Source organism: Crocodylus siamensis, chromosome 5 (assembly GCF_052110815.1).
Source record: "Crocodylus siamensis isolate JL-2025a chromosome 5, ASM5211081v1, whole genome shotgun sequence".
Classification (NCBI taxonomy): Eukaryota; Metazoa; Chordata; order Crocodylia; family Crocodylidae; genus Crocodylus; species Crocodylus siamensis.
In genome coordinates, this window is record NC_143399.1 from 194,731,485 (window position 1) to 194,757,433 (window position 25,949).

Sequence of the window (25,949 nt, forward strand, 5' to 3'; positions counted from 1 at the left end):
TGTCTCCACAACAGTATGTTGATATTACTAATCCCTCAGCATGCCTGTAAAACATATGGCCTCACACAGAGCTTTTTGCAGCAGTTTGCAGGTGTCCACACCCAGGTTGCAGTGGCATTTGCTTTGAGACTATTGCCATTGCATCTTGCAAGAAGTTGCAGGTGTGGACACGTGAGAACTCTGGAGCTGCAGGACCGTAATTAGGGTTCCTACTACATTCCCTCCTGTGACGTTTCTTATCGTTGATGGTTCTGGCATCTCCAAGCTTTGGCTCTGTCACTTGTCAACCACTCTCCATTCATCCTTACTAAGAGCCGACAAGACTCCGAAATAAAAAAATGGGCTAAATATCTCAGCAATGGCATCTTCAGTGGGAGTAGAACATGTATTTTTTAATGGTTAAAAATATTGTTTAGGTGCTTATCACTACATGTTGAACATAATTTAGCAAGTTTTTTCAGTTGTGGGTATAAAAGGGCTAAGAAGTTCTCACTTAGGCTATTAAAGCATTTTGTCAGAAGTTAACATTTATTTTCTTTGCTTTGTTCCCTGTGTTTTAGGATTTTTTTGAAGGTGATTAGTGCTTAGGTTACTCTGATAGGGCCTGTACATGAGAGGGGCTGCACATGTAAAATAATGCACAGCTCTTGCTATGGGGTGCTTTTCCATGGGCAGCTTCCAGGGAAGCATCTTGTGGATCTCGAGACACCTGCAGACGTGTAGTACTCGAGTTCAGTAAATACAGGCATGAGAACAACTAACCAATTATACTTGGGGTATTATGATCCCAGTGCTCGTTCCTGCCCAGGGCATGGGGTCGGACTTGATGATCTGTTCGGGTCCCTTCCTCCCCTAGAAACTATGAAACTATAACCAGTGAACTTGAGTTGTAGAGCAGGAAAGGCTCCACAGACCCAATCTGTCTCTCTCTCTTCCTTAACTGAGGGATCATCTTCCAATTCCCAACTTCTGTAGCCTTCTGTGTAAGGGAGTGTCTCTAAATTATAACTTCTGTCAGATCTTTCTTCTCAACAATTACTGCAGAAATAAATTAACACAAAAGTCCATGAAAACCTATCTACAGAGGAGAGGTTATGAGTCTACCACTCTAGAGTGAGTCTTTACTAGTCACTTCCCTGTTTCCCCTTTTCTGCAGCAATTTTAGCAAGCCTCTTTTGGGGCCTTCAGGAGGTTTCAGTTTCCTCCCAGATCGACATATCCAATGCAGTTTCTAACATTTGGTGGAAAGTTTTTCCTCCAAGTCTTGATGGACTCAAATTGTTGAATCCTTATACTGGGATCTGAATCGCTTGCACTTCTGGCAATGCTGCTTGTGCACACAGCACCAAGTTCTTTAGCTACAGGACAGCTGGGGCCAATTTCTTCTTTCTGTATATTTGCATTGTGTCTGTGGGCCCATTTCTTCCCATAGTTATTGCTGCATGTGTTCTACAACCATTGGTTTCTTGCTAAGACATTTGTCCAGATTTGGGTCGCGATGGCTAAGAGTATCGTCAGGAGAGATGAATTTTGCAAGCACACACTTAACTAGACTGAGTTTCTCAGAAGCTGTTAGATCCAAAACTGATATCACCTCCCTACATAGCACAATAATTGGAAATTTTTACATGCTGTTTTTCATACTGAATGCTAGCAATGCATCTCTTTCACTAGCATATTTGTTCATGAGTACCCATTCTGATGTTTGTTGGACTCACTTTTTGTCTCGATTTTAATTTTTAATATTCATGCTCTGGTAAAACATTAACCTGAGCTCAAATGCCCAATAGAAATGAAACCATGCTCCTTTCCACTTGCACTGTCAGCATCCAGTTCCACTCGGTGATTTCGTTTCATTCTACCATGTTTCTTTAAACTTCTGCTGATAGTCTCTCAGCTGGGCTTTGTGCTTGGGACCTGCAGCACCTGGCAAAATGGTTCTTCTTGTTCCAGTTCAAATAGAGCTTTCCAAATGCAGCGCAGTGTTTTGGACCATGGTGCCTTCCACACTTGGTACATGTCTGCGTGCTTGCGCTCGCTCCCTTGGCATTCTCTTTGCCAAGGGAAAATTCTACCCCGCGAGAGAGCTTCTTGCCAGTGGAAAATTGCACTTTGTCAGGTGGCTATTTCTGGCCACATCTTTTCATAACTAATGCATGGATGACCCTTTTTGGTGCAATCAGCTCTTCAGCCTGGGCTTCCACAGTTTCTGCTGCCTTGCACACTTGGATAGCCTTTTCTAGGGATAAGTCTACCTCCATGCAAATAGCTTTTCTTGTAATGCATTGCAGTAGCCTTTCTCTGCAATGCTGCAAATCCTGTCTCTAATCAGAGATTGTGTCAAGTTCCCAAAAGCACAGTTTCTACTCTGTCTCTTTAGTTCAGTAACATATTGATCTATACTTTATCCTGGTTTTTCTCTGCATATAAAAAAAAATCTGTGTCTGTCTCATTCTTTTTTGGCACACAGTGTTTCTCAAATGTGGATGGTATTGTACTTAACTGCATATTATGGCCTTCTTCGAGGTAAAGGAGTTATATACAGGCAGGGCATCCTCCCTTCCCCCCACTATATGCAAGCAGATACATGATTTAGCGTTTTCATATTTCTCTTCTGCCACTGTGGCTGCTTGGTACCATTCAAACCTTTGTCTGAATGCCCTCCAGTTCTCTGTCTGACATCAGAAGGGCAGGTAGAGGTTGCAAAACTTCTGTGACTCACCGACTATTTACTTAGACTATCATGTGCAAGAAGATCCTTTATAATGGCCCTTGTCCTTTTATGTGCCTGTGTTGCTCCACTTGCTCTCAATTCCCAACTTTCTTTTTTCTGTATAGAGCTCATATTTTTCAAGTTCTTTCTCATTCACTACTTCTAACACCATATAGTGATCAGCAGGTTCAGTAAGCACAGGCATACATGAATGAGAAGAACTAACCAGTAAACTTTAGCTGGGGAGCAGTAGGCAACCTCTGCTGAGTCCTGTTGTCTCTTTCTTACTAACTACTCTGAGGTATCATCTTCTAATTCCCAACTTCTTTAGTCCTCCTATATATAAATTATAAAATCTGCCATTACAAGGTAGAAAACAGAAGAGGGAAGGTTGATAATATAATAGCAACCTGACACATTTTAATCATTGCACTCTGACATTCTCCCAGAAGAAATCTTTTTTTAGCTGGTCTCATCCTAGCCACCAGTCCTTTCACCAGGCTGTACGGTGGAGTCCTTGCAGAAAGCCAGTCCCACAGGGAAAATTAGCTTCATGTGCATAGATCCCCCAGCGAGACCTGCACGGGCCAAACTGGCCTCTGGAACACTTCATTACATATCTAGGAAGCAGATATTGGAGAAGGAAGTTGTCAACACAATTCAAAAACAACCAGTTTGAAGGGTACAAATAAAAGACAGGAGCGAAGAAATCTCCCTGCATTGTAGCAGCTTTTTAATTAGTTTCTTCTATGGCAAACCTGGTAAAGACTTACTTCTTCCTTCATTTGCTTTAAGACATTTGTTCTGCTATAGAGGCTGGGAGTAAAAATTCACTGCAGAGGAGAGAATTTTAAACAAGTACATTTGAATACATTTATAATCTATTTGAAAATTGTTATTCCACCTATATGGAGGCTTTCCCATGATCTTTATTGTCTTATGAAATCTAAAACCAGTCTTGCACCTGAAATCTGGTCAAACAATTGTATTGGAAGAGACCAGAATGAAAGTGGTGAGCTTCTGAATTGTGGAATCAAATTATTCAAGTGAATTTAGCCTTGCCAACTTGAAAATAGTTAAATTTGGTCTAGGAAACAGTCTATAAATATTATTTATAACAGCAGGTTACCTGCATACTTAGGCCGTGGCCCTCTTTGTGTGCTGGTTAAAAGGATATAACTGCTATTGTTGATTTGAACCACAGGAGCACAAAGAAGCCCAAGGAGACTGATGGCTGGTTGTGCTAGGCATTATATGAAAAATATAAGTGCCTGCTTCAAACAGCTGCCAGGATTGTGTTGCAAAGTCTGTAAAATGTCTTTTGCCCACACAGATTTGCTCTCAAAGCCTTTGTACAAGCATTGATAAAAACAATGTTTGCACAGTCTCTAATATATCTTTTACTTGCACCTGTGTATGCTTGTGCCTTGCATGAGGTTCTTTTCCTTCCACGTTGGACAGATAACCTACCCTGGCCTTCTCCAGAACGGCAAGGCAGAAAGCTGGTTTGCTTTTTGTTCAATAACTGTTTTGATTAATTTTTTTATCATGTTTACTGACAGAAGTAAAAACTGAATACCTAATAGAGGTGAACTACAGACACTTGATAACTGTGCAATTATAGTTTTTTCCATTCCCCAATTCCCCACACCAACTCATTATATGTGGTAGAGATGTAAATTGAGAGAGGAGCAATTATTAAAATATGATGTAAAATAAAACATTATATCTAATTATGAAGCTGATTGACAGATTTATTGTTATGATCGTTCCAAGGTTCTCCACTCCCATAAACCTCAAAGCGTGCAACCGAGTCAGCTGCATAGTCATCAGATGTAACATAAAGCAGTTAATGTAATTTAGCAAGAGTTGCCCATAGCAACCTTAAGAAAGCTGTAAAATATGTTGTCCCCCCTTCTTCCATTGTAGGGGCATCACAGATCATCTCCTGTTTCCCCTCAGACTGCAGCCAGTGCTGGACTCCTGTACTGCAGGAGCTTCAGGCTGGTGAAATGCAGTCTCTCTTTACTTTTCTCACTCTGATCCCTGTGACAAATCTGCTTTCTGAACCTTCTCCCCTCACCTCTCCTCCCATCTCCTTTGCTGACCCACAGCATGCTTTCTCCTCAAATGGTATCTGGCAAAGCAGGCTGTTGCCTATGGTGAACCGTGCCATACCTAATGCTGCCTAATTTCAGACTAACATGGACTATCACTTATGTCTTCAGCCTATTGTAGCAACATAAACATCTTCTGTATATGGATCTTCAGCCTTCCAAAGGCATGGTGAGCCACCATCTATTACTGAGACAATAATTGAAAGATGGTTTGTTTTGGTATATTTCTGGGAAAATGTCTGTTCTAGAAAGAGCAAAGATAAGCAACAGCTGCCAGGGTAGAGAGACCTCCACATCTCCTCCTGTATAGTGGGAACAGAAGTGCTACTTGACCGATAGTGGTGGCATGGCCATTTGGATCAGTTGCCCAAAATTGCCCTTCAAGGTTTAGAAACTTATCAATAACTCTGTTCTAAATGGCTGGGCTGGGCATTAACTGCTTCAGGAACCCCACAATGAGCTAAGCAAAAATAGGTTGTAGGGAATGCCACAGATGGATTGGCCAAAGACTAAGCTGCTGTACAAGTACCCCACACCACCGCAAGGAATAAAAAGTTCAGCTGCTGGCATACTTTATTCATGTGCTACAAAGTCGAAAATGTCAAAAGTGTTTCTTCTTTTTTTCAGGAAAACTTTTATTGCATGGGTAGCAGACCAGCCTTAACAGGGTTTAGAAACTGGACCAAAGGGATCCCTGTGGTAAAAGAGCAATAAGAGATGTGCTGGTAAAAGAGTCATGGGATCTGATGTGTGATCTACACAACTGCTTCCTGCCATGCTACAAGTGCATGGCAGGAGCTGTGATTGTGTGATCATGTATCAGATCTCATCATACCTTATTGCCAGAGCAGAAGGAGCCTGGGATCACAATCCTAGGCTTCCCCTGCACCAGCAAGAATTAAGCTCCTGTGTCTGGGATTCCCTGCAGCTGACAGGACTCCCAGCCGTACGGGGGTATGTGGGTCTGTGGCACTGGCAGCCTTCGTCAGCTGCCAGGGCTTGGTGGTGCACCCTGGCAGCTGAAAGCCTGCATCTGATGAGGCTCCCAGGCTCTGGGGCACATGGTGGGACCCACAGCCAGGAGCCCCACTAACTGCTCTGGGCTCCCAGCTGTGGGGTTGTACCTGGCCACACATTCAATTCATGGCAGAATAGGAACAAATGATGACATTATTACCAGGTATTCTGAATTTCCCTGATTAAAAAAAATATATATATCACAAATTCTCAGATTAAAACCCCCAAATCCCTGATTAAAATGAAAGGCCACTATGTATATGGTGGTAGGCTTCCAAACTGCTTTAAAATTGTAAATATATCAAGAAAGCATTGGTGTCAACTTTAGCTATACATGTATTAGGTATCAGTTGACACCAATGTTTTCTTGATATATTTAAAATTTTAAAGCCATTTAGAAGCCTACTAGAGCCTCAATCACTATAATAAATAAATTCTAAATATCTATACATTTTGGTGTTTGATTTGGGGTATTTTATCATGGAAAATCAGAGTTCCCCCTGCCCCCTCCACTCACAAAACGCAGGTCCAGGCCCCTCACTCCCCACCCACAGCCCTGCTGGTGCCTGTAACTCCCCCTCCATGGTCCTGCTGGTGCCTTTCACTTGCCACCCCAGCCCTGCTGGAGGGGGCCCCTGCTGCCAGGGCTATGCAGCCCCCTGCAACAGTGCCTGAGCCCCAGCTGCTACCAAATGGGCCGCCTGCCTGACAGCCCTCCTCCTGCTCCCCCCAGCCCCTTGCAGGCTGGTACTCTGCCAGCCTGCGAAGAACTTGTTGGAAAAGTGGAAAATCTGGAGGTTTTTCTGTTAAAATGAAAAATCCGCATTTTCCTCTGGTAAAGGGGAAAATCTGCGGTTTTCTCCATTTTCCCCATATGAAATGGAAAACCCAGATTCCTGGTTATCGCACACTTTTGTAGAGTAATTTTGTGGCTTATTCCTTGCTGCCATTGATTGAACATGTGGCTGGATCACAACTTAAGGTGCGATTTAATTTGTGTTAAGTGTAGTGTGTGGCAGGGGCTAAATTCTCCTTAATTCAAATCAGAATAGCACTACTGTGAATTTGGCTGTTAGTCTCATACAGAAGCTCTTCGTAAGTGTGGCTGATTACAAGTCAAATAATAGCTTACCTGGAACGTATTTGTTCATGACACAAGGAAGACTTAACGGTTTCCTATCTCAAGCTGACAATTGAACTGTAGGATATGCTTTCTTAAAGTTGCAGTTTTATATTGGAATTTTTTTCTCTTTGTACTACTTAATAGTTTATTTAAAAAAACTCAACATTTGTGGTGACTTTCTTCAAAGCCTTACCAGTCATACCAAAGGTTCTGCTACTCACTTTTTCTCGATCCAAATAATGCATCTTCTATAACAGATTACTTTGCTGTGTTTTGAAAATGTCATTTAACCTGGAACTTGCTTTGACCTTTATTTATTTTTGAATCCTTTAAAAGTGAATTTCTGTTCTTTGCTTAAGTACTCTAAATCCATCACTGATTTACCTTCACTGGGTTTGATTTTGCAGCAGCTAATGGCATAGAGCTCTTGCTGCTTCAAGTGAGCATTTTGCACTTTAGCTACAGGATCTCCCTATTGTTAGCATCAAGATAATGGGATTCCCACCTATGCCTTCCAAAATCTAAGATTCAGTGCTTCAGATTTTTTTCTAATCTGATTAATTTTTTCCCCTTATAGTTCTGACTTGACTAGAAAATGTAAGCAGTGAAAGCTAGAGAATAACCTTAAAAAACATAAATGTCTGGAAGTACTGTTGAGTTAGAGAAACTTGCCCCCAAAGTCTTGGTATAAATATCAAGCTAATTGCATTTAATTCCTTAAGTATTTCTTTATTCCCGGTTCATTTTTATATGATATATTTATGTGTCTACACATGATTATTACTGGAGCAGGTAGCAATCTCCATACTTAGGTTGTCTATCCTTTTCCTTTATAAAGGATCTAGCAGCCTCCTCTTTGGGAAACTATTTTACCTCTACAGATTGCAGCTGGCCTTTTGTAGTCAGTAGAAGAAATCTTTGGTATATGGAAGTGTCTTTGTCCCATTCAATCCCATTTATATTTTACTGAGAGAGAAGGTAGTAAAACTTATTTTCCAGTTTGAGAGAGAGGCCCCAAACCTGACCTTGGTATCTCTTCCTTCCACTTCGGGAAAGGATTGAGTAAAACTGTGCCATAGGGTGAAAGTCATTAGGTTCAAGACTAGCTGATGATTCTTAGTGAGGATTTTGTGTTTCCGTATAATACTATTTATTTTACATTTTTCTTTGAATTCTAATTTTAAAAGTTCCTAGGAGAGTATATGTGTGTGCATGCGCATGCACACGCACACAAAGAGCATGAGTGAGTAATCTTTTTAAAGATGATTTAGGTAACAAAATCAGGAACTTGGGAAATGCCAAAGTGTATTACCCTAGCACCCATCATCCGACCCCCTTGTGCAGATTCAGACTTTAACTGCATGATTGCATACGGGTTTTCCACAGGATCCGTGACTCATGCAGTGCAGGAGATGGAAGTACAGTACAAGTAGGCAGAATTAAAGTTACACAGTCCATGTTATTTCCTAACTTACGAGTGCTCAACTTTATGCTTTGTACACATAACATGTACTCATCTGGCAGTTGTTCTCTTGCTTAGGTGAAACAGATTTTTTTTCCTTGCACAAACTGCATATATATAAACATGCAATCGTGAGAAGTTTGTCAGTTAATTTGTTAATTAAGCCATTTTGATATGTAAGTTAATGAGAAAGTCATGGGATTCCACAATGTCATTTGAAGTTGCTGACTGCACTTCAAGTAGCCCAGCGGTTCTCAGACTCAAGGCCCCCCTATTTAGACTGGAGGCAGTCCTCAGAAATGCGAGCTCTGAGTTTTTGCTGAGTTTTCTCGACTACAGAAAAAATAACAGAATTGCTCTTCTGTTGTAAAAATTCTGCCCCTGCTAGGTCAGACTCATTTTGTACTCGGGTTTTGTATTTGAAGCCTCTGGCTTTATCTTGTAAATCGTGTGTAGATGTTTCTACATGCAACAGTGCTAATACTGTGTGGTGCTTGAAAAAATGCAGCTCCCAGCTCCCCAGGGTGGGGTAGCAGCCTGGCTGAGAATGACCACGGTCGACATGAAGCTAGATTTTGAAGAGGAGTGGTCCTCAGTCTGCGCTTTCTGTCTAGTCGAGTTAACCTGACCGATCTATTTAGAAACAAAGCAGATTTGTAGGGGGGATTCTTTTTTAACCTTTTTTTTTTTTTTTTATAGCCACAGTAATCAAATGTTACACAAATTTCTTTCTTGTCAAACAGAAGTCAAAGAACAATCTCCAGAGGAGGATGCCCAAACCGAAGTGGACGGGAACAAGCAGCTAACACCAGTTCTTCAGCGCTCAGTATCTGAGGAGTCTGCAAGCTCCACTGCCTCCGTTGGCGTTGAAGCCAAAACCAGGTTAGTGAGCCAGTCGGCTGCTGAGTCAGTGGTGGGGGCAGGGCTGGGAGTTGAGTAATGCTGCGGAGAATGCTGGGAGTACAGGCTTGGGACAGAGCTGGTGCTTTGAAGCATTAGCAGCAGCCTGTGTTGGCAGCTGCTATATTTGAGACTGATGGCTTAATTAGTGTACAGGGGGAGTGGGGGTGGAAAAGCCTGTTTCTTGAGTATTGTCCTCGGTGATCAGGCTACACAGGAAAACTTCAGTATTACAAAGTATTAACTGTTTAAATTAAAGATTTGGAAGCTTGAGTGCAATTGGATACAGCGTAATTACTAGTACAGTTATTTTACTAAGAAAAAGGTTTGTAACAGCAGTAATGTAACATAAGAATTACTTTGGTTCAGATGACATTTTGAGTGTTTTGGAATAATCGACGTTTCAAAAAAACAGCCCTCCTAGTTTTCTTAAATTCTGTCTTGTACATTACAATCCTTACGTTGAGACTCAGTAATGTGCAGATAAATAGTAGCTGTATTGACTTCCCCCTCTTGAACTTTGGGTATATGCAAGCCACAAGGCTCAATGGAAGCAGCAATTCTGTGACCCAGGGAAAAAGACCACTTATATTGTGGGCAAGCACCACTGAAAGGGTTTCGCACTTCGGTAGAAATCTTTTTTGTATCTATATTTTCAACACAGCTACTGATCCAACAGTGGGGCTCTTTCTAGCACAGAAGTTGTCCGTTTGGGGAGGGTTTAAAATGTGGATATGTGATTCTGACATCTGATAAAATAATTCGGGTCGTCACCGCCACCTAATTCAGGTTTGAACCTGCGTCGTAACCATCTGCATCACGTACCTTTTATTTGTTCGCAAGCTTCTGTAAGAAGGGAAGTTATCCACAGGGACCACGCTAACAATATTAAAAACCTAAAAGTTTTATGCGCGCATGTATACACAAACCCACTATTTTTGATGGAGTTCTGTTATGTTATCATTAAACTGACAACTGAATAGACATTTGAGGGGGTTTTTATGTCAGGAGTTTAAAAAGGTAGGATGGTGTGTAAATCTTTGAGACGTTTAAAAAAACCCTCAGTTTTGAAGCTGATTTTTCTGAGATACAGAGCTACTGTTGATGGCTTCTTAGGTGAACATTGCAGTTCTGCTTCCCAGGGCAAGGCTGTATCTGGCCGGAGCAGTCATATCTCCTAAAGTTTAGAAATGCTTGTATTTTAGGGAAACCACGCAAGAAGGTTTTGCAACCAGCAAAGCTGAAATTGAGAGCATGAAAAGGTAGCAAAGGTTTTGGTGAAAGAAAGTGAATGCATTGGCATTGTTCCACAGGTCTTGCTCGCTGTAGTGTTGTGAGTAAATGGGACATCTTGGATAAAGGGTTTGTGCAGGATTTTTTATTTTTAGGTAAAGTTAAGGCTGAAGTTGCAAGGAAGGAATAGTGTAAAGGACCTACAGTGAAACATTTTACTGAAATTAATTACTTACATTTTGTAGATGTTCATTAGGAATGAAGTTACAGTATAACTCAAGTGCATCAAAACTGGAACAGGCAGATATCAGTAATTAAGAAACCAGTATTGCTTCTGTGCAACTGGCATTCAGAACTTTATTTTTTGTACTTCTCCCTGATCCCTGTCAAGTCTGAGGCTGCGTGACAGACCTAAGAGTGACAACTAGGAACGGAGCCAAATTTGTAGCTTTGAGCTACATAGCACAGCGTATATGTGCATGCTAGTCCAAGAAAGAGTTGGCTATTAAAAGGAGTGGTAACAGCATTTGGATTAGAACTCGAAGTAGAGTGCTGTAGATATCAGGATAAATAGTATTAGACATAAAGCAGGCTGAAAAAGAGGAATCTGTTCAGAAGCAAGCAATGGATTATTGACCACTTGCAGGGAGAGGCAGCAATATCAGGAAGAAAGAGTCATCAGTCATGGCAGTGTCATCAGTTCTCGCAGCATTTTTGAGTGTCAGGATTTTGGAGCATTCTTCCTTGTTGTTTTCAGGATCTTCTGAGAGCCTCCTGTCAGCTCAAGATTTCTGGCTGAGCTGGAACTGATAAGTTGTTTCCAGAGGAGCCTGCTCCCTTGCTCTTTTCTGCTTGCAGCTCAAGGAAGTAGCATCCCAATGGGCTGGCAAGCTGCCAGGAGCTGGCCAGCTGCAGAAACCACTTCTATTTACTTTCTTCATTTCCCATTGTCCCAACTCCAAGCATTCAACAGTCAACAGAGCAACTTAAATTCTTAATTTTAAAGATGATTTTAATCTTACAGTATTAAAAATAATAATATTGGGGGTTGTATGTTTCAAAGGGATGTTTTCAAAATTCCATTTGTGGAAAAAAGTGCATCCCATCTGTTTAAAGTGTCAGATTTTTAAAAAGAAATGTTCTGGTTTTTTGCTTTGTTTTTGAACAGGCAGCATGATAATACTCTACAAGGCAAAAGAAACTGCAGAAGGTCGAACAGGTTCCATTTAGACGGTGTTTTATTGTTTTCTAAAAACAAGGTGCATGTAGAGATAGGGACAGTAAGGTGCCTGATGAAAAGTAGCAATTTTGCTCCTTCCATTTTATTATTTTTTTGGTCTTCAAAGGTGGGGCATTGCAATGCTCCTTGTAGCACTTAGTGGAGAAAGAAATGAAATGAAGAAATTATAGTGTGGCATAGAGATTGGATAATCCCAACAGAATAATCTCCTGCAGTGATTGGCAAAAGAAGATAAAGAGCGAACTGTGTTTAGTATTACACACAAAACTGTTAAAAGAAAGTTATTAAGGTTGCAGGGTTAAGCATTCAGTTTAGGAAATGCAAGATTAGGGCTTCCTGTGCAACCCAGAATAATCCCTTTTTTTAATACATGCAGTATTTAATTGCAGGATCGTGCACTGCCTTTTCCACAAGAGCTCTTCTTCCTACATGGGGTAGGTTTGGTATGGGGATGAATTAGAAAACTGGGGGATGCTTTTGACTTAGACCCACTTCTGTTAGAAATATTTGGATGCCTAACTAACTCACTTTGAAGCCACGTGCCTCAGTTTTTCCTCATCTGCCCTTGCAGAGATGTTATGAAGCTAAATTTAATATCTGTAAAGTATTCAGATGCTAGAGATGAGCTGCATAGGAAAAGCCCACAAGGCTTTAGAGAAGGGTTTCAATAGTATACAGTAAATGAGGCCAAGGGCCATGCATTGAACAATGAGGTGAAAACAAGTATTTGAATAGTGACTCACTAATAGAGTACTGAACATTTTGTGCAATAAATGAAGCAGGTGTCCTGTGGGGGAAAAATATTATATGGACATTGAACATTAAAGACTATATATGTATATGCCCATGGGAACTCAATTAAGGTTACTAAATCTAGCATTTCCTCAACTGAGTGCTTGCCATTTGTAATTTTAATGTTCTTGTAACTTGTGGGTTTTTTTGTGTGTAACTGCCTAGGTTTTTAAAAAAATACAAGTGAAATAATGTCATCAAGTAGTAGTACTTTATTGACACCTACATGGTTCAGCAGGGGCAGAACCTTTACAGCCACTGCGCAGCCCTCTGCCATTTGAGCCGAGTAACTGTCAGCAGTAGTAGGCTGGCATCTTCTTTGCAGGCTAAAAGTACAGGAGAATCAGATGCTCATTTTGTCAGTGGGGTTCCTAGCTAATTGCTGACACCAGAAAGATGAATCTTAAGCTCCATTTTAGGCTCAGTTTATTTTTGCCAAAGTATAGCTATTCCACCTCTTGTACAACATAAGCTAAGGCAATCGACATGGGGTGGGCAATTATTTTGGCTGGAGGGCCACGTACTGAGTTTTAGCAAACCATCGAGGTCCGCAAGACTGGCAGCCAGGGGCAGATAAATATTAATTTCTAAATTTTTTAGGGGCCCTGCAGGCTGGATAGAATAGCTTGGCAGGCCGCATTTTGCCCACCCTTGCAATAGACCCTCTCTGATTAGTATAGTTGCATCCACACCAGAGGTTTTCCTCTCGCAGCAGTGTCAGTGAGAGACTGTGATCTTTGTACCCTTCTAGTTGCTATAGTTAAACAGATAAAACTTAATAGTGGTCATTGTGTCACCTTTCTGTCTTCCCCAAACTGCCCTTCACATCACATCGCTTCCCTCTGTAGTCAGTATAGATGCCAGGTTAGACTTAGTGAAAGGACTAGAAAGTCAGGCTCTCCCTGTTCTCGTTTTCAGTGCCCAGCCACGTCCTCATTCAAAGTAGTCAAGGACTGAAATTGCAAAAAAATCCTTCTGAATCCCTGTGCCCCCAGGGCCGGTGCATGGTCAGTCATTTTGGGCATATGGACTGCTGGCAGACGTGAGGGGAAAAAAGGACACTTTACTGGAAGAAGCACCATGTTAGTTCAACCTGGTTCGTGCAACGTCTGTATAGGTCGGGTGCTTCAGCAGAGCTTTTCGGTGCTTTTATCTAATAGCTAATTGAATCAGCTAAGTGCCAAAAAAGCCCTGCTAAAGTGCCCAATCTACACATGCATTGGGTGAGCTGGGGACAACTAACGTAATGCCTCTTCATGCTCTGCACTTGGCGCAGGGGCACGCTGAGTTTAAAGTAAAGCACTGTTTTTGGGGGGTCTTTTTACACCTGTAAGCAACCATGGAGTCTGGCCACGTGTCAGAGGTGAGAGAGGCTGAAGGGCGTGAGGATGGAGTCGCAGGAGGAGTTCAGTATTCAGCTCTAGCAACGATTTGTTTTAGCATTTGAGAACTCTTACGTGGTTTTCAAAGTTCACAACTTGGATGAATTTGGGTTGGTTTTTCACAGCAGTAAAAGACGCATCCCTGACACGGGGACCAACCACAGTAAAATGTTAAGTCCCTTCTCCAAAACGCAAAAGCATTTCAAAGAAATGTTTATGTAAAATGATCATAGGGATCAATATGTTGTTTTACTTGGCCTCATTTTCTACAATGGCTGAACCTGTTGTGGCTTAAATTTAGTGGGGGAAGAGGGGAAAGGAGAAACTCAGCCTGAGGCAGTTTTGCATGTTATGAACAATGCTTGTGTAAAATTTTGGCCCTAATAATTAACTTGGCAAAGTTGTACACAGTTGTAAGTCGGGTTGTGTAATGGGATGTATGTATCAGGCAACCCTAGGCAGTGCTACTGGTCCTGGCTCTCGTATGCAGATACTGCATTTTTTAGTGTCATTTTAATTACATCTGCCTAGAGACTGAGTTTAATTTACACATGTGATCCCCGGTGAGCACAAGAAATTTGAGCTGTTAAACCTCTTTGGAAATAGGCCTGAGACTTACGTTTGCTATCTATGGGTTAAATCAAGTATTCATAAAGTTCTGTGAAATCTTCCTGGATTTCCCCAGTGTTGTTTCTCTGTGGATTTTTGCTGGAGGCTATGAATCTCTTCAGTCAGAGCTTGAAGAATGACTATAGCTAGCCTTAAGATAATTTTTCCTCTTCAGATCTACTGACAGTTTTTCTTGAAATTCATTTTATTTAAAATCCATGTTGTGATGGTACTTGCTGCACTGAGAGTATCTCCTGGTTTTCATCCTACAACTCTCTTTTCAAACCGCTGTAACTCGACTTTAAATATTTACCTTGAGCTGAAGGCTGAGACATGACTACTCTGAATAAGAGTATATTTTTTATAAATGAATTTTTTTTGTTTTACAAATGTCAGTAAATTGTTTATTTGTGTGTTGTGTTGTTTTTAATGTGAAAAGTACTGTTAGGTTGATTGTGTGCATGCAGAACTCCAACTGTGCTCATTTGAAAAAATTGGAAAGCAATTAGTGTGTAATGTGGCTTAATTGCTTTGTGTGGTTGAAAGGTAAAACAAATTATCACCAGTGCAGCTTTTAACTTTGAATCATGGCTATTGCCCGTATCTAACATTACCAATAAAAAGTATAAGGAACTTTATTATGATTTTTTTCAACAAACTCGCTAAAAAGATATATTTACACGATAGGTGCCACTTCTGCAGACCGTCAGAAATTCCTGATTGAGTTGTTCTACTCCTTTATTTTTTCTATGAGAGAAGAGGTATTTTTTCATTTGTAATAGTTATGTTTAGAAACGTTATTTAAAACGTGGCTTGCATTTCATAAATACATTCTTTGTTTTCTGTTGATCTTTGTTAAACCACTTGTTGCTGTTTTTGTATATACCCATCCCTTAGTTACCCCTACCTTCAGAGAGCAGGTTTATTAACTTGTAAATTCATTGTCTATCAAGATTTTGTGCAACTTTTAATAACATTTCTTCATGGCTGTTTCGGTCTGAATTCCAGTAATGGGGAAACATGGGAGAAAGTTGCCAATCACAGGAGCTCTGAGCTTCAGCACCAAAATGAATAGGTTATCTGTGGGTTGTACACTCTTCCCCCAGTATTGTCTTAAAGGTTCTAGTCCCTTTATGCTTCAAGTGAATATCTCCCTTGTATTCAGATTTGCAATATAGCTGGCATTGGGGGATTTTTCCCCTGGGAAATCTTTTTTCAAGTAGAACGCAACCTGCTCACCTTGATTTGGCCTCTTAGGGCAGTGGATCACAAACTTTTTTGTACCAGGACCCATTCGTGAATATCAAAGGCCAGTCCCAACCCAGTGCCTTTCACTCCCAACTCTCCGCCCTGCCCATGCAGGGCAGGGGACAGGTGTGTGGGGTATGGGGGGCCCCAAGCAGCCCCTCACAGGCTGGCGCTCTGCCAACCTGCAAGGGAAAAGCTACAGTTTCCCACGTTTTCCCCCTTTAAAGGGGAATCCTCTTTTAAAGTTTGTTGATGACCCTTTCATTTTATTCTTGCAACCCACTTTTGGGTCACAACCCATGGGTTAAGAAATGCTGCCTTAGGGGTGCATCTTCCCTTTCCACATCCTCTTAACACAGCGAGCCTCTACCTATAAGGAGGAAGAAGGCTTCAATTTTGGGAAGGGGTGTGGGATGAGCTCTCAGTTTCTTTATCTGGTTAGAAGGTATTGATAGGGAGGACCCAGCATTAGGGCTTGGATCTGACCCATGCTTTTTACCTGTGCAGATGCTACCAGAAAAATAGAGTTTTCCTGTACAGGTACACAGAAGAGCATGCTGCAATAGATTAAAACCATGTTCTCATTAAGAATGTGATGACCAAATTCTAGTCCCATTAGGAGACTGGGAATTAGGAGGACAAGCTTCTCTGCTGCAAGTGTTGTTGAGCTGAGGATGTTTCATGGTAGAGGGTGCATATTCAAGTTTGGTCTCCTATTATGGTTTCTCAACATGTCCCTGGCTGAGGATCAGGTGTATATCTTATTGCTGTTGACAAAAAATAAAAAAGTCTGTCCGTCTGTCCCTTCCAACACCAGAATGCAATTATTGTACTGCGCTTGTCTACCTTGATGCCCTTCTTTCTTTTCATCTATCTCCCACACATAAAAGAGGAGATAGGCGTAGGAAAAATGTTGCAATGAAGAACACTATATAAAATAGCGCTGTTTATTATTCCCTCCCAAGTAGCAGTGAGCCATCTCTGGATTTGAAGTAGTGCATAAGAGAATGAAACCCGGCTTAGTACAGTTGAGAAGATAAATGATGAATTTTTATCCATTTTAATGATGCCTGGAACAGCGTAAAGAAAGTTGGAAGTATAATGGTAGTTGGCTAGTTCTTTCATTTCAACAAATTTTATAAAGCAATCGTTGTCCCCATTTTTAATAGTCTGTTCTGAAAACTTTTGACATTTGACAAATTAAGAATTTGATCTTGTAAATTGTTGAATGTCCTCAGCTTCTGTTGTCATTAGCGTGAACTGAGAGCTCTTCAAACTCCCCAGGATCAGACTCTGTATTCCTATGTGAGAAAGGACTGGTTTTTATTAGTACTTTTTTGTGCATATCATCTGCTAGTTGAAGAAGTTAGTTTTTCCTTGTACACCAGGCCGTAAGATATTTACCTGATCTTTTCTAAGTGAAAGGTTTGGTCTCACATTCCCCTCGTCTGCTAAATGTTTAGCACCGCTAGGCTCCAGTCATCCCAGAAGTACATGTGTAGCTCAGGAGAGCGGTTCTCTTCCACCCTGGCAGCCGTGTGATTCTTCTCCATCCTGACACTTGGACAGCCTTGTGCTCCTCCAGGCAGATCCTGTTGCACCCTGCGCAGCGGTAGGGCGCTCCCATTCTGGCAGTGGGAAATTTTATGACTTGGCAGGTGGATTGTGTTTGGCTTAGGGGAGAGCAGAGCCCTCCAATGGACAGCTGTAGCTGACTCCAACATGGGACTTGGCTCCAGCTTAATTCTCATTGTTATGGATTCAGTTTTATTGGGTTTGGGCTCCTTAACAGGGAGACATCAACCTGAAACTGTGTCTTGAGAGCATCTGTGGTTTTGGTGGTTGCGCTGTTTTGTCTTTCCCTTAGTAGCCTGTTGAAATGATTTATACAGGACATGGGAGACGTTGACTTCAGGGGATTTGCACTCCCATCTCCCAATTCTCCAGGCAGTGCTTTAGCTCAGGAGTGTGGTATTGTTTGGCCCTGTAGGCTGACTCTAGCCCCTGGAGCTTCCCTTAGACTGGGCTGCCTATGAGTTTCAGCAGCGGCATTAATTTCCGCAACTTCTGGAGCCACTTTCAGTGCAGCTGTGCAACTCGAGGAGTTAACATTGCTGCCATTTGTTCCCACTTTTCCCCAGATGCCAATTTTTAGGCACCAGGGGCTACTAAAAAACCTAATTTTGGTGGCAAATACTAGGATGGGAAGGGGGGAAGGGAAGGTGAGTGGCATTAACTCACTGGGATCCAGAGCTGCCATGAAACATTTCTCTGGCAGCTGTAGGGATTAACACTGGCAGCCATGGAAAAGAGCTTCATGGGCCTAAGCCCACCCATGGAGATGGGTGATCCAGAAGCTGGACAGGCTGGATCCAGCCCATGGGCTGAATATTTGACACCCTTCCCCAACTGAACATCCAAGAGTGAATGGAGAAAGAGTAGTGAGCCAGTGGGCACTGTCCTGGGAGGGAGGGAGAGAGGCCTGGGTGCTGACCCCTGCTTCCCGTGCTACCTTGTATTTATATGCATAAACCTATAACCACTAAAATATGAATATGCACTTATTTCCTGTTCTGCCTCATTAAGCTCAATGTTACATCATGGACGAGCTCTATATTCACCTATATGCAGTACACTTCTCTCTCATTCCTTTGGATTTTTTAATTTAATCAAAACTTTTTGTCTCTGGATATGCTCTCTTCAAGATTTTTAGAGCGAACCCTTTGCCTGTTAGTGATGAGCAGTCTCTGCAGTGGGTTTCACATTGCAAATAGAGGTCAGCACCTGTCCTGTGCCTAGAAGGATGGGTTGCAGGGGAAGAGTATGCATGGGGCATCAGGGTACAGTTTTATTTTGAGTGCTGAGGGGAACAAACTATTACATTAGATAAGGTCATATAGCCCCCAAGTTTGGTCTGCCATCTTGGAAGTGTGTCAACTCTGATACCAGTGGTAGCATGCTATTTGCTTTTGGATATATGTTAAGATGTGAACCAGAAAACAGTGTCTCTTTGATGGCCTGTGCTCCTGAGATGGCCAGTCTTATGCTGCATGAAAAATTAAGAGACCTTTAAGAGGCCTTCAGTCCTATTCCATTTCTTACCTTCTCCAAGTGTTTCTCTGATAAGGGCCAGATTTTGGGCTGTCTCTGAGTACATTAAGGCAAAGCTAAGTTGTTTTATTGAATTGTCAAAGTCCGCTATTCTGGGCTGCAGCTTGTCCCTTTTTAATCCCTCTTTCTTCTTTCTGCTGTTGCTGCGTTTACCTGACCTTGACAAACAGTGCAGGAAACCTGTTATTTTTCCAACTCACAGTGAACACTGCACTGTAATTTGGCCTCTAGGGAGTTTTATTTTCAATTTACAAATCCCAGAGTCCAAATACGCCACCTTTGAGATGTGCTAAATTCTATTTATATGGGATTCTTTCCAAACCAGACCTCCACCCCAATGCCAGATTCCTTTAGGCATGTTTTGGGGGTTATAGGGACACTGTAAGAAGAAAACAAAGTTGCTCACTTATGCATATAAATATGTTAAATAATTTTCCCTTTAAAGGGTGTTCATGCAAATCACAAAAGTTCACATTTTAAAGTTGTGGTAAGTTTATTTGAGAAGTACTGTGCAATAGCCTCCATACGATGTGACACAAGGAGTGCTGTTAGAGCTGACAGGGTGCTACGCGTATAAAATAAAATGGCAAATGTTACAAGGATATCTTGATAGGTCATGGTACTGTATTTGGAAGTCTTCTTGTAAGGTGGGGCTGCTGAGTATCTTAGCATGTGTGGGATGGGTCAGTGGCGCGCTGTCTCTCTCTCTATCTATATCTATATATATCTATATATTCAGGGTGTTTGTTTGTACAGTCAGTGATGTATATTTCCCATTATTTTTAAAGTGTGTATCTAGGTTTGATCATTGTTTTTATAAAAAATATATACATGCATACATTTGTATACCAATTTGTGTATTTATCTCCTATATACTGTTTACTGGAACCTGTATGTAAGTGATGCACATGCAGTGCATGCTTATATGGTCAGTCATGTTAGTTTTCTACTACTCAGTATTTCCTTTATGCCAGACTTGGGATCTTAATGTGTGATAGCTTCTCCTTTTTCCATCAGCAATTTTGGACACAGTGGAATAGGTGAGGCTTTTTGATAGGTTAGGGCACGTGTGTCCAACTCGGCCAGATGAGAGGCGTGGAGCCAGTCCATGGGCTGGAGCAGACCCACATTTGTACCCTGCAAGCCAGAGCCAGTGCAAAGGGTCAGTCCATTGGGCCACACACGTGGCACGCAGTATGCAGAGCTGGTCTGGCATGTGCTGTGCAGTGTTGGAGCTGGTACAAGTGCTGCATGCAGTGCATGGAGCCAGTCTAGGGCACATGGGGCTGGTCCATGTGGGTGCTGCACCCAGCATGCCCCCTGGACCAGCCCTGGGCACCGCATGTAGTATGTGCCAGACTGGCTTTATGCCCTGGACCGGGGTCAGTGTGTACTGTATATGTGACGTGCAGGGATGGTCTGAGCACCGTGGGCCAGATCATGGGGCTCCACAGGCTGGATCCAACCATAGGCTGCATCTTTGACACCCCTGGGCTACAAAGTTTTAAGCCTAGAAAAAACATAGGATGTCCACAGTTTTATCAGATTCTTTATGACAACAAAAACAAAAAGAAAAATAATGCTTTATAATTTTAAACCATGGGAAGTCGTATTAAATGGTTACATGATGATTTTACTTTTTACTCTATTTAGTGTTTTGTGTGATTGAGTCAAATAGATATGAAGCCCTACAATTGATAGGCTAGCCTCTCATGCTGTTTTCTAAGAAAAAATAAAAAATCTTTTCTTTCTCAGTGAACAGCTCTGCGCCTTTTGTTACTGTGGTGAACGAAGCTCGTTAGGACAAGGAGACTTAAAACAATTCAGTCCAACACCAGGGTTCATCATCCCATGGAAGAACCAGCCTTTAAATAAGAGTGAAGCCAACGAAAGCACCGATGGAGCTTGTGAGAGACCTCCAAGGCAAAACTCAGTGCCTCGCAAGCAAAGAGGACAGAAGAGGTAAGCCTGTTTCCTTCTACAAATACAAATGTATGCCATTTATTAAAGTAAAGCATTTATTTTAAAAAAATGTGTTTTATGGAGACGAAGAAGCATGTTTTTGCAAGTCCTGATAGGTAAATAAATTGAAAGCAAATAATTCTAAAACCATTTGACCCTCAATCATTTTCATCTGTTTGAAACAAAAGTAAGCCATGCAGAAAAGCAGCTATCTGCATCCTGGTTTTTAAGGGTTTTTTTCTTTCCTCTGTTAGTGAGAATATCGATTTTTGTGAACAAAAAAGGTACCCTTCTTACTTAAATACAAGTGCTCTTAAACCATGTAAATAGATGGACAGAATGCAAGTTTGGAAGGAGAGCCACCCAATAAATTGATTTCTAAACCGCTGTGTGTACATTAGGGGGACCAACAACTTAGTGCATCTTTTTATCTTTCTTCTCTGTAAAAATTAACCCTTACTACTGGGTAATGTCGCATGCCATGTGAATAAAGGAGTCTACTAGTCAAAACTCTGTTTACTTTTCATGTATGCTAACATCCTGTCTCTCGTTCTTGAAGTACAGTAGTGTCCTAGGTCCCTTTTGCCATAGAAGCACTTTTAATAACCAGTTAGATGCATGGAGATGCTTATGCATGGCACCAACTGAAACTTTATTTAATATACCTACCAAAAGGAAATTTAAACTATATCTAACTGGGAATGCAGCCTTTTCTGATTTATTTGCACAATGCAGTAGATTATATATTTGGATTTTGTAATTCTGGATTTTTTTTCTGTTACCATGGTTAGATGTAGTCTCGTTTCAGAGCTGCCTCGCTAATATGTGGATTGTGTTGTGCTGGCTGATTAGTAGAGGTTTTTGTAGCCTATGGGAAAGTGCAAAATTAATTTAGCTTGGAACAACTAACCAGCTCCGTCCCTCGAGGGTGATGATGTAATCATCCCCAAGTGCAGTGCTGGCAATCAGCCAAGTTTAAGTACTAAAGCATTGTTGTGTTGGAGCTTTCTGATTGGCTGCAGGCGCTGGACTGCTGCCAATACAATGAAGAAGTGAAGTAGGAAATGAAACAATAACAAAGAGGCTGCCTTTTAAAAGGATTTAAGGTGGAACATTTTAAGGTATTCTGGATTGCCAAGGCGTGCGTAGCTTTGCGTCCACGCTACTTTTATGTCGAATATTTAGCCATATTGAATCTATTTAGTTGTTATACTAATTTCAGTTTAGAAACCTTGTATTAAAACATGAATGTTCAATCTCTGCATAAGGATAAGTGAGCAGAAGAGCAACAATGGTTTTCTCTCTTTGATAGAAGTGAATTTAAACGCACGTGTTAAGAAGGAGGTCAGATTTCCACATTGCAGATTTTGATATGAATTTTAATTTTGGGGGGGAACTTTTTTGTTGGGTTTGAAGGCACTTCTAGGGCTATAATCCTTGTGGGAATAGTTTTGGCATGTTTTCTGTTTCTGCCAGTGCTTTGCTCTTTCCCATCTGAGGAAGGACATTTTGTGCCTGAAAGCTTGCCTGACATCTCTCTCAATTATACAATTAGTTGAATGAAAAATATCACCGAAAAACCTTGCTTCTCGCATTCCCTGGACCATTGCAGCACTCCAGCTCCACAACTGTGTGCGCACAGTTTACATCTACAGGATCGTGCAGATACGAGTGTAATGCACAAAGGCACTGGTGGGCTAGAGAAGGTTTCTCTCTGGTTTAGTGTAAATTTACTATTTGGGCAAAAATTACAACTTAATCTTTGTCCTTTTATATTCCTGTGGCATGTGATTTTTATTTTTTTTTAATAAGGATCAGTAAAAAGTAGGTGGTACGGCAAATGCTTTTCTTTTCAAGGGGAAATGACAGTGTAAATTTTAAAATTAAGCTATAAATTGATCTGGCTTGAAAGTTCACATATTTATAGCTTGGGATTTATTTTTTCCTTTTTGGATTTCTTTATGGCTTACATTTTTCTTCAGGATTTTATTCATATTATAGGTCTACTGTATTTTGGACATTTGCTTGATGTGAGAAGGATTTAATTTAAAGCTTTAATTTATAAGGAAAATATTTTATTGACAGTAGATGCTAGATTTGAGGGCATCTTTTATTTCTGGCATTGGACTTTGATTTATCATGATATGAGATGGGTGATTTTCACACTCCTTTGGCCTCTGTGGAAGGGTCTTAACCATCATTTTTTATGCAATTTCAGCTTTTATTTAGTCTATCTGAACATTTAGTATTTCTGAATGTAACCTTCTAAGTGAAGCAAATGTAAGATGATATAGTTTTGTTTTCCAGAGTCTACAGATTAGCTTCATTACGTGCTGTTGCTCATTACTTCAACAAGTAGATCAGTTTTTTTTCTATGAGTAGCACCAAAATGATCCCAACTGTTTTATGCTCCTGCAAATTTGAGAACCTTTTGAGCAGCAGAAGACCTACAAACTGGAATGAGTCATGGAAGTAAAAAGTTGTGAATACCCAGAAACAAATCCCAGTGCTCGCTTCCATGATCGTCCCTGAGGTAGTGGACTTCTTGCCAACACTTAAAGCAATTCCAGGAAGTAATGTTGTGCGTTTGGGATGGAGCCCAGTTGCTTTCCTTGAGCCAGTGAATCTTATGTTTGTTGGATAATTGTTAGGTCAGGTTAAAGTCAGAAAGATGGTATTCTCTATACTGGCCTAGTTTGTCATGAGCTTGTTTGCTTGTGGCTTTTTTTGTTTAATAGGTGCTGTTCATTAATTCATTTCTCGTGTTTCATCCTGATATAGTAGCCTTTGTCTTATTTTACTGGTTTTCTTTCTTCTCTTTTTTTCCTTTGTATTTAATTTGATTTTTTTTTTAAAGTACGGCAAATGCGTGTACTGCAATCTACCTTTTCCATCCTCTACCCTTATTTCCCTTCCCCCATACAAGCTAGTTGTGTGCAATCACTGCAGCTTACCTCTGGCTGGTAGGGCAGATTCTCCTCTGAGAATACTGTCAGTGCTATACCATAGAGCAGCTGTCAGGGTTGTGAAGAGGAAGCCATAAGAAAGCTGCAGCTGGCACCCTCCACTTACAGCACCACCTCCCTCTCTCCATTCCAGGCTTTTCCACTTCCCGAGAGACATGGCCCTCTTTCATGTGGATCTGTACTGTCTGGTCTTGCCTTGCGACCTGCTGCTGTCAATGAACCAGTAGATATTTTTTTTTAAATGCACTTAAAAGAGGAGAAGTATATGTGTCCTGAAGACTTGAAAAGGCAGGCTGAACAAAGAAAGATTTAACACAGTCTTTTTTCTGGTGAATATAATTTTTAACTAAAAGTGTTGTTCTTCATTCTCTTGGATTGGCATAAATACTGTGTCAGAGTGCAAGGAGCTTTTTTTCCTTTCTTGATGTACATTTTATCACAATTGGAAAACCTCAAGCTATTTGCCCCTTGTGTTTAGGCCATCTGAAAAATACAAAGCCAATTCAATAATTAACATAAACTGTGCTAATAGAGATTTATCTAACCATAATTTTCCTCCTCCTTGCTACAGAGAGAGATCTCGACAGAGCATAGCATCATGTACAAGTGTAAGCACCCAAACTCCTGAGGATCAGGTTGTCAAATTCTGGGATGAACTCAGTTTAGTTGGCTTACCAGATGACATTGATGTCCAAGCCTTATTTGAGCCAACAGGTAAGGAGATGCTTTCAGCTATTAATGTAATGTGTTAATACATATAGTGTTCTTAGCAAACTCTTATTCAGTTATTCTTCAATTTAATGCAATGATTTCATCTTTGGGGGAAGTCAGGAAGAAAGGAGAAGAAAGTAGAGGGATTTTATTATTTTTGCATAACACCTAAAGCCCAAATCTATAAAGCCGTACGTAGTCTCTCATGTAGCTCTGTGAAGCTACTTGCACAGTAACAATGACTCCGTGAAGAAGGATTTGCAGGATGAATTGTCATTGTGATGGCTATAAACACTGTTACTTAAGTCTAAGATGACTCTGTCTCATTCCCCCATAATTAGATTCTGTATATGGAAAATGTATATGGAAGGGCATTTGTGCCCGAAAGCTTACAAAGAACAATTTTTCCAACTATGTAGTTGCTCTAATAAAAGATCTACCCAAAGAACCTGTCTGCCTATGGAAAATATATACTTTTTGTTATAATTTTCCAGGTATAGAATCTAATTACTGGAGGGTTGCCTTGAATTTGTGCCCCCCACTCAGAGGTCCCTCCTCCACTGCTATAACTGGGCGGGGGAGGGGCAGGGCAGTGAGCCCCCTTGCCCTCTGCCCCCCCTTTCTGCCTGCAGCCTTCCTGTACCCCTCCCACCCAATCCCCATAGTCTCTTCTTCTTCCTACTCCCACACCCCACAGGCTAGGGACAGAAATTTACACACAAATCAGTATAAGTGATTGGGAACTTGCTCAAATCTGTAATACAACAGAAGTTCAGTGTACATGAACTGCTTTCAAAATGGCCAAAACTGGATTAAGATAAACTTGGATGAATCTAGTATCAGACTTAATTGATTTAGATTAATCAATTACGTTTATTTAATTTATTGAATTACTTATTGAACTTCTGTTCCTGATCGCCTCCAGATTAAAATGATCTGCTCTAACCCTCCGCCCCAGCTTCTGGCTGCATTTCCAGATTCAAAAGTGAATGTCTGTTCACTTGCTTATCGGTTCAATGTACACAGCTTCAACTAGGGCCAGATTAATACATAAGCCATCCAGGTACATGCCTAGGGCCCTACATTAAAAATTATTGTAATTATTGAGTGAAAAAGGGGCTCATGAGTTTGTTTGACTAGGGCCCACTAAAGGGTCAATTTGGCCTTGGCTTCATCTAACCTGTGAAGATTGAATTGATTCAGTCACAGGGTTTTTGACTGTACTCGGCCACAGTCTCTGCCTCTTCCCACCAAGCCGCCCCCCCCCCCCGACTCCTTACTGTCAGATGCTTGTTAGGCTCTGTTCCCTCCTGGAGCACAGCATGTGGAAGCACAGCCCTTACCAAGCCATGCGGCAGTGGTG

At 41.2% G+C, this 25,949-nt stretch overlaps 1 protein-coding gene across 9 annotated transcripts in view; it reads left to right on the forward strand.

The window, feature by feature from the left end:
• The window catches only part of KMT2C (lysine methyltransferase 2C), a 301,422-nt gene that overhangs the window by 77,267 nt on the left and 198,206 nt on the right, over nt 1-25,949 (forward strand). For all 9 annotated transcript variants that reach the window (XM_090047709.1, XM_090047708.1, XM_090047707.1 and 6 more), the window contains exons 3-5: nt 9,176-9,314; nt 20,703-20,909; nt 24,447-24,589. In XM_090047709.1, coding sequence (XP_089903835.1) covers nt 9,176-9,314; nt 20,703-20,909; nt 24,447-24,589 — 489 coding nt within the window. The remainder of the gene's footprint in view (nt 1-9,175; nt 9,315-20,702; nt 20,910-24,446; nt 24,590-25,949) is intronic.